The 17,108-nt window shown below is 44.8% G+C and overlaps 1 protein-coding gene across 1 annotated transcript in view; it reads left to right on the top strand.

The window, feature by feature from the left end:
• MRPL39 (mitochondrial ribosomal protein L39) overlaps nt 1-17,108 on the top strand; it is a 76,843-nt gene that overhangs the window by 41,931 nt on the left and 17,804 nt on the right. Inside the window, exon 6 of the mRNA XM_069945217.1 lies at nt 9,740-9,852. Coding sequence (XP_069801318.1) covers nt 9,740-9,852 — 113 coding nt within the window. The remainder of the gene's footprint in view (nt 1-9,739; nt 9,853-17,108) is intronic.

The raw sequence follows: 17,108 nt of genomic DNA, 5'->3' as shown, positions 1-17,108 counted from the left end.
ATTTCAGACGATAGGATACTGGGTTTATTCTTTCCACAATGACATACGGACCAATAAAACGAGGTGCCAGTTTCCCAGATGGTACTTTAAGACGGAGATTACGAGTGGACAACCAAACCTTCTCCCCCACTTCAAAAACGTAACCACATAAACGTCTTTTATTGGCATTTTTCTTTTGGATGCCCTGGGACTCCTTCAGGTTCTTCTGAACCTGGTCCCAGACTGTGCACAGATCAGTGATGATAGCATCCGCTTCAGGATTATCAGACACATTATCGGAAAGAGAAGAATACCTAGGATGGAATCCGTAGTTACAGTAAAATGGTGACATTTTAGAAGATGCATTGTCATGATTATTTAACGCAAATTCAGCTAATGGAAGATAAGAGACCCAATCGTCTTGATGATCAGCAATATAACAACGCAAGTATTGCTCAACAGATTGGTTAACTCGTTCAGTTTGTCCATTGCTCTCTGGATGAAAGGCTGATGAGAAGGACAAAGTAGTACCTAACCTCCTACAGAAGGCTCTCCAAAATCTAGAAACAAATTGTACCCCTCTATCAGAAACAATGTTGTCTGGAACACCATGCAACCGTACAACATGTCTAATGAATAGTCCTGATAATTCCTTAGCAGAAGGTAAACCATGTAAAGGAATAAGATGACACATTTTGCTGAACCGATCAATAATTACCCAAATCACAGTTTTTCCTTGAGAAGCAGGTAGATCTGTCATGAAATCCATTGATATGTGAGTCCATGGCCTAAGTGGAATATGCAATGGACAAAGCTCCCCAGCAGGTCTCATTCTGGGAACTTTGGCCTGTGCACAGGTCTCACAAGATGCAACATATGCTTTAATATCCCTGCCCATAGAAGGCCACCAATATCCACGAGACACTAATGCTCTTGTTCCAGCCACTCCAGGATGTCCTGACAAAACAGAATCATGCAGCTCATTTAATAAGCGAAATCTGAATTGACTAGGAACAAATAACTTATTCCTAGGAGTGTCTTTAGGGGCAAGGTTTTGATTGGTTTTGATTTCAGATGCCAAATCTGGGGTAATAGCTGATATAACAATTCCCTTTTGCAAGATGGGTTCAGGATTGGATGTTGGAGTCTGGCTGGAACAAAAGCTACGTGATAAGGCATCTGCCTTGATGTTCTTAGACCCAGGTCGGTAAGTAATTACAAAATCAAACCTAGTAAAAAACAATGCCCAGCGAGCCTGACGGGGGTTAAGACGTTTAGCAGATTCCAAAAAGGTTAGATTCTTGTGATCAGTCAAAACAGTAACTTAAAGCTGTGCACCTTCGAGGAAGTGGTGCCATTCCTCGAAGGCCCACTTGATCGCAAGCAATTCTCTATTTCCTATGTCATAGTTTCTCTCAGTAGAAGAAAATTTGCGAGAAAAGTAAGCACAAGGTCTGAGATTGGTAAGAGCAGAAGTACCCTGAGACAAGACTGCCCCCACCCCAACCTCGGAAGCATCAACTTCCACCACAAAAGGCCTTGACTGGTCAGGCTGAGTTAACACTGGGGCCTTAGTAAAACAATCCTTTAAGGCCTCAAATGCTGCTGTGGCCTCAGGTTGCCAGTGTAGTAGGTCCGCCCCTTTTTTGGTCATGTCAGTAAGGGGTTTCGCTATTTCAGAAAAGTTTTTAATGAACTTTCTGTAATAATTAGCAAACCCAAGAAAGTGTTGCAGTGCTTTTAATGATGAGGGACGGACCCAATCTACAATGGCCTGGACCTTGCCAGGATCCATTTTAAAAGCATTAGGGGTCAAGATGTACCCCAAGAAAGGCACCTCCTGAACCCCAAACACACACTTCTCTAGTTTTGCAAACAAAGAATTCTCTTGAAGTTTTTGTAACACTCATTCGTACATGCTGAACATGTGAAGACCAGTCAGAGGAGTAAATCAGGATATCATCCAGATAAACAACAAGAAATTTGCCTATACATTCTCAAAAAATGTCATTCACCAAGTTTTGAAACACTGCTGGGGCATTACTTAATCCGAAGGGCATAACAAGATATTCAAAATGCCCCTCCGGAGTGTTGAAAGCGGTTTTCCACTCATCCCCTTCCTTAATTCTGATGAGGTTGTAAGCCCCCCTAAGATCAAGCTTGGTGAACCAAACAGCTCCTATGATCTGATTGAATAAATCGGGAATTAATGGAAGGGGGTATTGGTTCTTAATTGTTATCTTATTTAATTCCCGATAATCAATACAAGGTCTGAGACCACCATCTTTTTTCCCCACGAAGAAAAAACCTGCCCCCATAGGAGAGACAGAGGGACGAATATGGCCTTTTTGGAGACTTTCTTGAATGTATACTTTCATGGCCATTCTCTCAGGTCCGGATAAGTTATATATCCTACCTCTAGGATACTTAACATTAGGTACCAGATCAATAGCACAATCATACATTCTATGTGGGGGAAGTTTTTCAGACTCTTTCTCAGAAAACACATCCTCATAATCCTAAAAAAACTTGGAATTTTACTCAATTCCAAACTGGCAAGACTTACAGTCATACAATCTTTTTTTTTTTTTTTTTTTTTTTAATTCTAAATTTTATTCATTTTCAAAATTTTCCAAAAAGATACAAGTATACCATCAGCTGTACACATCAGAGTAAGAACACTGCACCGTCGGGTGCGCGAACTATAAGACAAAGAGCCAACATGGCTCAACATTACCAACAGAGTTTACACCGAGTAACTCCCACAACGGGGAGGCCATCTGTGAAAATGGGGGGCGACTCATCATGTGAGAGAAAAAAGAGCTGTCGCTCAGGAGTAGAGAGGAGCGAGAGGCAGTAACAACCGGAGAGGGGGGAGGGAGGGGTAAAGGGGGGAAGCTACAACACCAAGGAGCACACGAAGGGCAAGGGTGATGACAATCTGCATACACATCAACATTGGAAGAAACAAAACAGGGGAGGTGGGGGGGGGAGCGAGGCACCTCACTGAGAGATGAAGGTCTTATATTCGTCGGAATCAGCGAACTGTTCCCAGTAGTACCAGGTTTGAAAGAACCTGGAGTTCCGGTCATGCAATTGGGCGGTAAGGTCCTCCATATATTTCAGGTCCTCCACCTTCCGTAACCACATAGCAACGGTGGGGGGAGCCTGTTGCCTCCAGAGGGCAGGGATACAGGCCCTGGCGGCATTGACCAGATGGCGGAGAAGGGAGCGGCGATAGCCTCTCAGCGGGATGTCCGACAGGTGCAAGAGAAACAGTGACGGAGAGAAAGGTAAAGGAGAGTCAGTAAAGGTCGAGGCAATACGCCAAACCTCTCTCCAAAAGGGGACCAGTTTGGGGCAACTCCAGAAGGTATGGAGGAGGGTCCCTTCCTCACCGCAGTTTCTCCAGCACAGGGGGGACACATCAGGAAAGATTCTGTGAAGGCGGACCGGAACCCGGTACCATCTAGAGAGAATCTTATAACCCGCCTCCTGTAAGCGGGAGGAGATGGAGGAGGTATGAGTACAAGTATAAATACGGTCCACTTGTGGGCCCGTAAATGAGATGTGTAAGTCTTGTTCCCAGGCGGTAAGGAATGGAGGAGGCGGCTGTTCCGGGGGGGAGCCCAGCACGGCGTATAGAAGGGAGAGAGAGTGTCGGAGAGGGCCCACACCAAGGCATAACGTTTCTAGCTGAGTGAGCGTGCGAGAAAAAGAGGATGGAGCAGGTAAGGAGAGTAGGAAGTGGTGCAACTGTAGGGCTCTCCAGAACCCTAAAGGGGCAGGGTCGGGGAGATCACGGAGTTCAGTAAGGGACACCCAGGCTGACCCCCGCAGAAAGTTACGTGCACGGAAGGAGCCAGCTTGGAGCCATTCCCGGAAAACAGGGTCAGCGGATCCAGCCGAAAACGAGGGGGAGCCGATGACCGGAAACAAGGGGGATGGGTGAGGAGCTAGAGAGGCCGAGGAGAAGTATTTCTGGCAGATCTTAAGAGTCGGGACGACTGTCGGGTGAGACCCGACCAATCTGCTGGAGTTGGGAAGCCAAGGAGCCGCCAACAGGGAGAGGGGGACGAGAGACATTTCAAGGCCGACCCACAGTTTTGATGAACAGTGTCGGTGCCAGTCTATCACCCTGACGAGGTGGCTGGCTACATAGTAGTGAAGAATGTTGGGGAGGCCCAGCCCACCACGCGTCTTTGGCCGATACAAGACTGATTTCGCTATTCTGGGCTGTTTGTGGGCCCAGATGAACTTGGTCAGCAAAGAGGAAAGTTGTCTGAAGAAGCTCAGGGGCACCGACACCGGCAGGGCTTGAAAGAGGTACAGAAGTCTAGGAAGGATGTTCATCTTGAAGATGGAACAACGGCCGAACCAAGTGAAGGTGCCCCGGTGCCACCCAGACAAGTCCGCTTCAATCTTTTTCAGCATGGGAGGGAAATTAACCCTGAATAGATCGGAGATAGAGGGGGTAAGCTGGACTCCTAGATAGGATAGAGAGGATCTCGACCAGCGAAAAGGGAAAGATTCTGCGAGAGTGGAGGCCAGCGAGCGGGAAAGAGAGAGGTTCAGCGCCTCGGACTTCTGAAGGTTAATTTTATAGTTGGATAGGGTTTGAAATCTGGTAAGCTCAGAGAGAAGATTGGGGAGAGAAACCGTAGGGTGGGTGAGAAAAAAGAGCAGATCGTCCGCGTAGGCCGCTACCTTGTGGGTGACCGACCCCACTCGTACCCCCGATATATTTACGTTCTGTCTGACATGACGTAGGAAGGGCTCCAATGTCAGTATGAAGATTAAGGGGGAGAGTGGGCATCCCTGACTGGTGCCGTTGTGTATAGGGAAAGGAGACGAGAGAAGGCCGTTGACAGAGACCTGAGCCGAAGGACGTGAATAGAGAGAACCGATCCAGGCCAACATGCGGGGACCTAGTCCCAAATGTTGGAGGGTGGCGGTCAGGAAGGGCCAGCCGACTCTGTCAAAGGCCCTCTCCGCGTCGGTAGAGAGGAGCATCGTGGGTGGGGTGCCAGAGTGGGCATAGTGTATGAGATTGAGGGCCCTAGTGGTGTTATCCCTGGCCTCCCGGGTGGGCATAAAGCCCACTTGGTCTAGGTGAATGATAGGTTGTAGAAGTGGAGTGAGACGGGAGGCCAGGATCTTGGAAAAGAGTTTTAGGTCGAGGTTCAGGAGGGAGATAGGGCGATAGTTCTGACAAAGGGAGGGGTCTTTTCCGTCCTTGGGGATAACGGTGTGGGCGCGCAGGGAGTCGAGGGGAAGATGAGAATCGGCAGTAAGGGAATTATAGGCCGCTAGAAAGTGATCACGGAGCAGGGGAGAGAAGATTTTGTAGTACGGAAGCGTAAGCCCATCAGGGCCAGGGGCCTTTTCCGACGGGGAGGATTTGATAGCCCAGTTCCACTCCGTGGATGTGATGGGGGCCTCCAATAGGGATATGCTCTCCTCCGGCAGGGATACAATCTTTTAAACATGAAGAGCTCCATTTTACCAGTTCTCCAGACTCCCAATTAAACACAGGATTATGGGCCTGGAGCCAGGGTAACCCCAGAATGATGTCTGCTGGTAGTTTCTCCAGAACAAATAAGGTACAATGCTCAGAATGTATGGAACCAACCACCATCTTAACTGCAGGAGTGACATACTGAATCAACCCCTTTTTTAATGGGGTAGTATCAACTGCTGTAACCCTCACAGGTTCAGGGAGAGACTGCAGAGGGATTTTCAGAGAAGTAGCAAAACCAAAATCAATGAAGTTAGAAGCAGACCCTGAGTCCACAAATGCAAGGCCTGATCTCTCTTGATCGTCATAACAAACAGTAACTGGTAACAATACCTTTTTGGAGACAATTGGAATTACCTGATCGCCTAGGTGGTCTCCCCGGTAACCACCTAGGCGCTGAAGTTTCCCTGCTGTGGTCTTTTAGTGCAGTCCTTTAGCAGATGATCAGCTCCACCACAATAAAGACAGAGTCCTTTAGACATGCGGAATCTTTTTCGCTCTTGAGCCGACATACTTCCGATCTGCATGGGCTCGCCTTTAGACCCTGGACCCTCGACTGCAGACTCAAGCGAAGAGCGTACCCCAGTTGTGCGTGACACAGATGGTGTGGTCCGTTCTTTACGTCGTTCACGAAGCCGTCTGTCAAGTCTTATAGCAAGGGACATAGCCTCGTCCAGTGATGTAGGAGGAGAATAACCAACAAGCATGTCTTTAACAGAGTCAGACAGACCTAAACGAAATTGGTAACGTAAAGCTGGGTCGTTCCATCCAGAAGCAATACACCACTGGCGGAATTCAGCACAATAAACTTCCACAGTTCTATTACCCTGCTTAACAGACGCCAACTTACTCTCAGCTACTGCTGTGCGATCAGGATCATCATACAAAAGACCTAAGGCATCAAAAAACTGGTCCACAGATGCTAATTCAGGTGCATTGGGGGGTAGGGAAAATGCCCACTTTTGGGATCCCCTTTGAGAAGGGAAATGACAATGCCTACCCTTTGAGTCTCAGACCCTGATGAGTGAGGTCTAAGCTTAAAATACAGTTTACAACTATCTTTGAAAGCAGCAAACTCCTTCAAGTCACCAGAAAAACGGTCAGGGAGACTAACCTGTGGTTCCAAAGGAACCACTGGAGCAGCAACTACTGGCTGCGGCTGGGACATTTCCTGATGCTGAACCCGTTCAGCCAAATCTTGAACCATCTGAGTCAAACCCTGCATCTGTTCTACCAAGGCTGTCATAGCCTCCATATTGAGGCACAAAGAGGAGGGGAAAAGAAAAAAAAAAAAAAATAATAAAAAAAAAAATATATATATATATACTCTCTTGGCCCGTGATACTGTCACGTCCGGGGCAGGGAAGGGTGAGCCCTATTCTGAACCCAGACCCCTATCCCTACCTGCTTGGACGACCTGCCCTAAACAGCAGTCCCCAACTGGGCGGCGGTCCCTACACTGGCTAAGTGCAGGAGGGGAGATGAAACAGTACAAGTCTGGAGGAAGCAAGGGCAACAACAAAAACAGGAGAACTACAAGTCCCAGCAGACCTAACCGTTAAGGCTAGACAAAGGAGAAAGATAAACCAAACCAACAAGCCAGGTCAAACCAGGAAGTCACGTCATACACAGAATCACAATCCAGAAGTACCACAAGTCCAAGCCAGAAGTCAAACAGAGAAAGCAGTCCAGGGAAACAAAGAACAAACCAAACAAGCCGAGTCAGAACCAGGAGGTCACGTCAAATCCAAATCAGAATCCAAAAGGCAAGTCCACAATATAGATGAAGAGGTCAAACACAGAAAGGAGCACACAATAAACGCACGAGCCAGCCAAAAGACTTGATCACGGGCGAGGCATGGAAGCCTCCACCTGTTTAAATCAGAGCAGGGAGGGAGTAAGGAGGGAGCATCAGCTCTGATTGGACCGGCGTCTCTGTACTCTGACAGGCTGAACAGCATGCCTGTCAGACAGTCCAGACGCCTCCCCCCTTTCCAGCTGGTGTGCTGAGAGAGCAGTGGAGGCATCAGCAGGTATGTTCATGACAATATAATTAGGGATTATCTGGTTAGGTAAATACATGTTCAGTCATTCCCCCCCCCCTTCCTGGAAACTAGAAATATGTTCTATACTTTTTGGTTTCCTCCCCTTGATTCTGGAACCCAAAGTCTCCTGCTTTCTGTTCAAAACAAAGAAAACTGTGTCTAAGCTGTTCTATCCCTCCCTGTGTGAACTCCCTCCTCCCCCTCCCTTTGGAGACACTCATGTAAACAGTGTCCTTGGCTGTCTGTCTCTGCACTCTGTGGTGCTGACCGGCCCCCTCTAAGGGTAAAGGTTTCTGGTGACCTCACTGTGATTACCCCTCCGGGCATCACAGAGAGCAGAGACAGCCGGCCAGGGGGAAGGGACTAAAAACAGAATTACAAGTATGAAGCAGATTTGTCTCCAGGAGGAGGGATTATTGAACATGTATTTTACCTAACTGGATAACTGCTTTAAAAGGGGACTCCAGTAAAAATCCAGGGTGGGCAGTGGGTGGTGGGGACATGATAAAGAATTCATAAATACTAGAGATGCTAGAGATACTAGAACTTTCGGCATTTGATTAGCGGTGGCTGCTGAACTTGGATAAAGCCCTAAGGCTATGTGGAAATCATGGATATAGTCATTGGCTGTATCCATGTTCTCCAGACAACCTTAGAGCTTTATCCAAGTCCAGCAGCCCCCGCTAATCAAATGCCGAAAGTTTGGGATCGGATGGACTCGAACCCGAACCCAGTTCGCTCATCTCAAATAAATACCTGTCTCCATGCCCCTGCTCCCACATTACCACCGGCCTTTGGTCTCCTGGCTTGCTGTATCGTCATGACCCCACAGGAACTACCCGCTTAGCCAGTCATTGAATTCAGAGACCTCTCAGTCACTGACTGGCTGAGCAGGCATGTCAGAGTCTGGTTTTGACATCACAGGATGAGGAGGAGGCAGACTTGAGTGATACTCCCTCCTTTACTCATCATTCGGTTTTGTCCTGTCAAAAAATAAGCGCACGTACAACTCCCCCCCCCCCCCCCCCTTTTCCTTGGTTATGAGATTTGCAGCCAATGGCTAATTAAAGGTAGAGCCGCACAACCATTCTATCGAGCCGTGTAATAGGCTCTGTAATCGGAGATTGGCACTTTTTTACAGTGTGGAACGGGCCATCCAATATGGCCTTTCATAAAGGGGTTCATTTCAGCTTTGAACGGAGATCGCCGTGAGCGAGGGAGTGAAACATATAACCACTTGGTTCTTTCTGCTTATTTTAGAGAATGTGGAGATCTGAACACTTAAAGTGTCCCTGTCGTTATAACTTTCAAAATCTAAATCAGCATTAGATGTGATATAAAGCAAGTTTGCAATATACATTCATTATTATTTTTCTTGTTATCATGCTGTGAAACAAAGCTGTACTTACCAGAAATCCAGGTCCAGCCTCCGGAAGGCAAATTTTCTGACTTGTGCTGGTTGAAAGAAACAGACTAAACACAGTAATTCCGGACAGTACAGAGAGTCACGGCTCAATGTGTCCATCAATCACATGACTGCCTTCTCTCTGTGAGCGCTCAGATGGCCTGGGAAACACTGGACTTCCTGTTTTCTGACAGTTTTTTTTTTTCTAAAAAAAAAATCAGTCAGAAAACAGGAAGTGCCGTGTTTTCCATGATGACTAAAAAATAAATAATGAATGTAAATTGCAAACTTGCTTTATATCACATCTACTGTTGATTTAGATTTCAATTTAGTTATGACAGGGACACTTTAAACCCCGGCCTATGACTTGATCCATGTTTTCCAGGCAGTCTTCAGGCTGCATCTACCTTTTCCAGACAGCAGGATTCAAATTGGCAAATTGGCTCATCTATATTCAGATGACATGGGCGATTTACATTTTTCCTTGAAGAGGAACTTCTCTAGCCTATAGATGTAGAAACCTGAGAGGGGGCCCTTATTGACATCAAATAACAGCTGTCAGACAAAGCCCTTTAAATGCCTAACTAGAAATACCCCTTTAGGGTGCGTTCACACCTACAGGATCCGCAGCAGATCTGCAGCAGATTTGATGCTGTGTTCAGTTATTTAAATGAAATCTGCTGCGGATCCACAGCAGAAAATCAGCTGCGGATCCGGTAAATGTGAACGTACCGTTAAGCTGTGTGTCACCCAGATATCCTCTTATTTTCTCTATCCTGTTCTCTTCTGTAGGAGAATCTCCATTCATTCACCAAGGATGCCCTTAAACTCATAAGCAAAGATTTGCCGTTTGAATGTTTGGAAGTGGAGGAAAAGGTCGCCAGAGAGATCTTTCAGTACAATCCGTAAGTTACATAGACACTTTCTCATTTATTTATTTTTTTTCTTTCATAACAAAGACGTACGTGTTTTTATAAATGTGGAACCTGAAGTGTAGTATAATGCCGCTTTCTTCTTCTTAGCCGGCCTTTGTTGACGCAGAGCTCTCACAATAGCCTTAGCTGCATCGGGCCATCCGGACAGTTTGTATAGAGGAAAGAAACTCAAAATGTAAATGTTCTGCACAATCAGTGTTATAAAACATTGCAGCTTCTCAGTATCAGACCGATTTGTCCTCGCACATGTCACGGCTCGAGTACCAAAGTGTTTTTGAAGTGTAAAGTTCAGGTTGACCTTTAGGGAATAGCATGTACGGCGATACGATATAATAATAATGTTTCCTTATCTCTCTTTATGAGCGGGAGCAATAATGAAGCGTGGCCAGATCGGAGAAATGACTATTCCCTCTGCCGCCCTGTGTACAGTGCTGGTAAAAGGCCTCACTGCCAGTCCATGTGGCTCTCTATATGCCGCGTTGTGTGCCACCATATGGTGCTCTGCATGCTGCTATATTAACCCCCTAACAGTCACGTTGAAGGTTAAAAAATGCTCCTGGAAAGTCCACTTTTTGGTTGAAATTTCTGATTCCAAGTGTAATTAACTCATCAAGTGCTTTCAGTCTATTATATCCCCATAGTGCATTAACTATACGTAGCCCTAAGGACCAAGAACCTGGCAATGTTCGGTATCCATAGATAATAAATAGGGTGCTAGAGTTATGGTCTGTTAATTCCGGGGACAGTTCTCTTTATGTCCTTGGGATCTGTGGGAGTCCCACTGGTTAGACCACCACCACCGACCAGCTTGATATCACCTATCCTGTGATATCCCTTTAATAATTATCTGGTTCGTTGTGAACGGTACTAAATGTATATAGTTTTTGCTTTGATTTACCACTTTTGCACCATAAGGGCCCGTTCACACTGAGTAAAACAGGGGATTCCGCAGTGGAGCTCCCCGCCGCGGAATCCCTCTTGCCTCAGTGTTAATGGAATGGCTTGTGCACCTCTTCTTCCGTCGCTCTCAGTTCTAAGAATTGACTTGTCAATTTTTAAAGTGGAGAGCGGCAGAAGCGGAGGTGCGCTTAGGGTATGTGTGAACATACTCTTAAAAAAATATATAGCATTTAGCATTTTATTGTAACACAAAATAATTTGCTTTGTGTCACTGAATTTTAAGACCCAAACTGTAAGGTGTTTGAAGAATGTGGCAAAGTCCTTGTCAGAGATGAAAGATGTGGGTAAAGTGGGCAGATTTTGAATTAAGGAGTGTTTGTGAGTGTTTGCTTGTATGTCTGGAAGTCTTCCTTGGAGCAGGTGTTCTTGCAGTGCCGTTTGGTTTGGTCGGTGTACTAGGGCTGTCAGTTGATGCGGTTTGTTCTGTTGTGTGTGATAGGGGTGACAGAGTCAAGAGCTGAGGTAATTGTGGATTTGTAAAAGGTTGCGGCTCCATTATTGATATTGAGAGAAGAGTGGTGGGAGGGAATTGGAGAGTGTTTGAATGTCCTTGGGCCAGATATAGAGACAGTGGGAAAATATCAAAATTTTCGACCCCAATGAGAAATATGATAGAGGGATGTGTGGCTTTTTCTATAAAATATAAATTTGCCTTGTTTGACCGCATTTAGTGGAACAGATCTGCTCCTCTCTTGCCGGATGTCACTCTGGGTTAGGATAAAACACTTGTTGGTACGTAGAAGCTTTTAGCTACAAGAATCCTGAACATATTGTACTTGTGAAGCTTTCAGATATATGAACCACTTGCCGAGGTAAACGGCCTTGTATATGCGATGTCATGCGTCATGGTGTAGCCCTTGTTGAAATCTACAGTTACTGTAAATTGAAATCAGTTGACGTAGGTTTTCTAAGGTAAACTTTATTTTGTTGCGCAAATTGGCTTGGTTTCTTCATGTGTGTGAACAAGTCCTTAGCGATATCTGCAGAGGCGGAGGAGGGTACACAAGACAGATCAGAGGGAAGGGAAAAACATCCAAGTTTGGAGGGAGGGAAGATCACTCGGGATGTAGAGAAGGAGCACACAGGAGTCTTCAGCGGCATATGGGGGATCTTACAGGCTGTGTGTCAGTGTACAGGGAAAGGGGAGAACCTATAGCAGATTAAAGGGGTTATCCAGTGCTAAAAAAACATGGCCACTTTCTTTCAGAGGCAACACAACTCTTGTCTCCAGTTCAGGTGCGGTTTGCAATTAAACTGCATTCACTTCAATGAAACTTACCAGTAAAACCCCGGAGACAAGAGCGGGGCTGTCTCTGGAAGAAAGTGGCCATGTTTTTGTAGCGCTGGATAACCCCTATAAGGTGAGGGAGAGGGAAACCCAATCCTGATTATCGTGGACAGTAACTTGTGTTACTGGGAGGGACAAGTCCCTATATGTCTGAAACGAGGATCAGGTTGTAAATAGCATATTCAAGGCCTTGAAAAGAAGCAGTGGGATAGATATTGCAGCCTGAAACATAGGAAAAACTGTTTAAGATTTAAAGGTGTATTTAAGTATTTTATATCTTTTCATTTAGATCAGATTGACAAAATCTGGTCATCTGGGCACCTTATGCGCACATCTGTGAGATGGTTTTGCCAGGTATCAAATTCCTAGATCTGGATGCAGTAGCGGTCAGGATCCAGCTCCATGCCTTCCCGCAGAAGTGGTCACAAACCACTCCTATCAGTAATAGAGAATTGTCCAATATTGATAGCAAGAAATGGTGGGATGAAAATACAGTACAAATGTATATTATATTAATTCGATATTGTATATTAATCCGATTTTTATTTTTATTTTTTTTTTGCAAACACTTCTAACTAGCACTTGGCAGAAACATTTCTCACTGCAAGAACAGCAATACATGTGCCCTATAAGTCTCTAATGGGGATTGTGCTAGAACAAGATGCTTATTGATGATTATAGCTCCCATTATTACCTATACATCTCTCGGGTCATCACATTGTTGTTCTTGATCAAGCTACTTGATTGACTTGTTGCGCTCCTCGCCCGATGCCAGTGTGCCCTAGACTTTAAAAGTACCTTTCCACCATTACTATGTGCCTTAGCAATATAGTCTATTATATTACTTCTTCTTCTTCCTGGCTTGTATAACTGTGTGCTTGTGCTGCTCCTATTGGCCTTTAGCTGTTCAGCATTTATGATTGAACTCTGCTTGCCTCATCCCAAGCACAGACTGCCTGTGATTCTTGACAGCCAGCTTGCTATCATTGTCCATCTATGCACCAACTATAGCTAATGGAGGCCACTCCAAGAGTAGACCACAGCTCCTTGGGAGGGTTAAAGGTGAGCAACAAACTCCTCTTTAGAGTCTACTCTTTAGCCTTTACCCAAATCCATTAGTGACCCAGTTGGTTCACGTCACCTGCCGTCCTCATGACACTGGAGAACTACATGTGAATAAGGGCCAATAACCAGATGCAGTACGGTGGTTTGCTCTATGCTAATAAGCCATATGCTTGGTTGCGGCTGTAAGGGGCTTTATTTCCAGCTGCGGCACTGTTGTAATTTTAAGTGCTTAGAGGATTAAGGATTTGAGATAGAACCAGCTGTTCATATTACTATCTCCTGTATCCCAGCGCAGGATGAGCATTAAGCTTCCACATGTCCAGTGTTAATGCTACAATGGTCATCTGTAAGAAAGCTTATTTTACGGTACAATTCTCATAACCCAACATACCTGGGATTACAGAGGTGACAGATTATTTCATAGTATCCAAACCAAATGGATTTGGAAACATTCGGCATGTAAAAACCCTGCAACTTCCTCTAAAGTTATATTATAGGGTTATACAATGGTTCGTCGACTTCAATAGTTAGAGTTTTTCTGAGACTCCATTTTGCTAATTTTAATGGCATATTTTATGTAGTTTTGAACATATTAAAATAGCTTTACTATTATTTTTGTTTCTAAGCACTTACTATGAAGGGCGTAGGCAGCTCAGATATCACCCATCTACTACTAAACTGCAATTCACTTATAATTTTGAGGTACTCACCCACTGTTAGACAAAGCGATTTTTCAGCCCTCTCTGTTTAATGATAAACTATTGCAAACGAGCAGTTTTGTGAACGACATGAAATAATTTACCATAATACACGGAACAATAGTCATTAGTTAAGATCGTAATTACGATCGTTCATGTATTCTAGTATACAAACAATCATAATCGCTAAAATTTGATATATTTTTTTTGCACCCTATTCTTTGTGTAATAGAGCCTTTAGTCTTATTGCCTTATTTAGAACCGCAAGTACTCAAGGTCCATATTAAAGGAGTAGTCTGGCGAAAATTTTTATTAAAGTATTCTTTTGCCCCCCAAGAGTTATACAAATCACCAATATACACTTATTACAGGAAAGTGCTTTTTTACCCTGCACTTACTACTGCATCAAGGCTTCACTTCCTGAATAAAATAGTGATGTCACGACCCGACTCCCAGAACTGTGCGGGCTGTGGCTGCTGGAGAGTATGATGGCGGGGGACACTGAGGGACACAGGGCACTGTAGAGACACTGAGCATCCCTCTGTCATCATGCTCTCCGGCAGCTACAGCCCGCACAGCTCTGGGAGTCGGGTCGTGATATCACCATGTTATCCAGGAAGCAACATCACCATGTTTTCCAGGAAGTGAAGCCTTGATGCAGTAGTAAGTGCAGGGAAAAAAGCACTTTATAAGCATTTCCCGTAATAGGTGTATATTTTTTGGGGGGCAATACAATACTAAAAAAAAAAAATTTCTCGGACTTCCCCTTTAAATAGAGGGGGTATTAGGATTTATTTCAGTGACCCAGCTTCAATAAAATGTATTACTTGAGTGCTTTCTTCTACCTTCTTTAGTAACATAGTCGTGACTACTGGCAAAGGTGTCCTGAAGATGTGCATTCATTTACCGTAGTACTGTTGGTGTCCACCACAACAACAATTCCGTATGAGCAAGTGTAGGACAAGCTTTCTTGTCTTACCCTTATGCCCCCACCACCCATATTGACCCCTATGGTCGGCCAGCTTTGTAATAGGGGCTGTCATCCTCTGTAGTGGTGCCCTAGGCAGCCGCCTACTCCAGCTAACCAGTAACTCAACCCTATGTAATGGGCAGTAATGTAAAGCAAGCCTATGCAGCTATCTACACCACAGTCTACCTTTTCACAGTCACTACCAATGTGCGTTGTGCATGAATAAATTTGGCATCCTAATCTAGATCAGATGTTACGTTACATTTTATTTCTGCAACATTTGTGTTGAGCAGACCGTGACATTCTCATACATTCATGCAGCATTCTTATACATTTGGCATATTTCCTGATGACAGAAAAGTGCTACATATTATAAATTCATATAGCTATCTACATTTTCTCCTTTTTTTTCCATTCTCTTTTGCTGATGCATAAATCAGCTGGAATCTACTGCACATAAGCTCCGGGGCTTCCATTCATGCTGGGTTGCACTTGACACATGTTGATCAAAGAAGTGACATTCAAGACTAAATCATGGTGAAACGGGACGCACATACAAGCAAATGCAGATAAGGGTGAAGGTTACATGATAGAAGCCGGCTGACAGGTTTCTTTATTTAGGTTGGAGCCATACAATGTATGTTTCAGAAATACAATCTCTGCTTTAAAGGGGTTATCCAGCGCTACATAAACATGGCCACTTTCTTCCAGAGACAGCACCACTCTTGTCTCCAGCTTAGGCAGGGTTTTGCTGCTCATTTTGAAGTGAATGGAGCTTAATTGTAAACCGCACCTGAGTCGTGTTGTCTCTGAACAAAAGTGTCCATGTTTTTGTAGCACTGGATAACCCCTTTAACTCTATAGTTATAGGCTTTTAGGGTGATATCCGATTTTTTTGTTACCTTATCTAGAGATCCAAAACCTTTTTTAAAGGGATCACAACCCAGTAAGATATTCTCTATCCACAGAATAGGGAATTACACGCAGGTCTGGAGACCCTTCCAATCCCTTGAACGGGAACATATTTGCCCCAGCTGCCTTGTATCTTCTTTTTTTTCCTTTTTCAACATGTGTGAGCTGTCCACCAAGATTTATCCCCCTATCTACTGTCTGGGCTGGTGTGTAACTTTGTTTGGTGAAAGGGGGGGGGGGGGCTGGTGTTCACTCTTGATTGAGTACTTCATTGGAATTTTTTCACTGATCCCCTTGAGTTCAGTGATTACTGTGATTTATTGGTTGATTTGTCATTGCCCCAACTAGCCAGAATCCTGCTATACACTGACGAGGGGCAAATACCCCGAAACGTCTGTCTGTGGATGGATGCCTGCCTTGGCAAGCCCTTGTCATGTCACAATAATCGCACCTTGAGTTACACTTTGACACAAAAGGGGCCACCCTGTTTCCCTATTTATGTTCCAATACTTCCAAGCGAGTGGGACTCACTGACAATGAACGTACAGTTACGGCATGGAAGTCTGTCACCAGATGACCCTGGGCGTAACTGTACTTCCAGGGTGTTTCTCTTGTTATGAAGCGCGCTCCGGAGCGGAGCTCGCTTCATAGGAGGTGGGGGCCGGCTGCAGTGAGTAGCCGGCATCTCACCGTTAATGACAGGCTGCAGCGTGTCATTAACCCCTTTAAACGCTGCGCGACCGCAGCGTTTAAGTGTAAGTGACAGGGGAAGTCCCCTCTCAATTACCGATCGGGACCTCGTTGTATCGGACCACCAGAGGTCTCTTACCTTTCTCCGTGCGGTCCGATCGGCGATCTGTTCTCTGAGTCTGCACAGGCAGGCTCAATGAGCAGATCGCCTATAACACTGATCAATGCTATGCCTATGGCATAGCAGTTATCAGTGTGAATAATTAAACTAATGTATGTAAAAGTCCTCCAAAGGGACATCAAATGTGTAGAAAAAAAAGTTAAAATCACTAATACACTACCCCAAAGCCCCTCCCCCAATAAGTTTAAATCACCCCCCTTTCCCATTATATAAATAAAACATATAAAAACATATTATATACCGTAGTGTGCATAATTGTCCGATTTATTAAAATATAGCAAGCGTCATTGCAAACGGTGTACACGAAAAGAGGAAAAAAAAGTGCGCGGATTACCGATTTGATGTTGCATTATATTTATAAAAAATATTAATAAAAAGTGATCAAAACGTCCGATCTTCACTTTTATGGTATTCATAAAAGCTAGAGATCATGGTGCGAAAAAAATTACACCCCATATATCC

The sequence above is a fragment of the Dendropsophus ebraccatus genome, chromosome 11 (genome assembly GCF_027789765.1).
Source record: "Dendropsophus ebraccatus isolate aDenEbr1 chromosome 11, aDenEbr1.pat, whole genome shotgun sequence".
Classification (NCBI taxonomy): Eukaryota; Metazoa; Chordata; class Amphibia; order Anura; family Hylidae; genus Dendropsophus; species Dendropsophus ebraccatus.
This window is presented reverse-complemented; position numbering and strand designations above follow the sequence as displayed.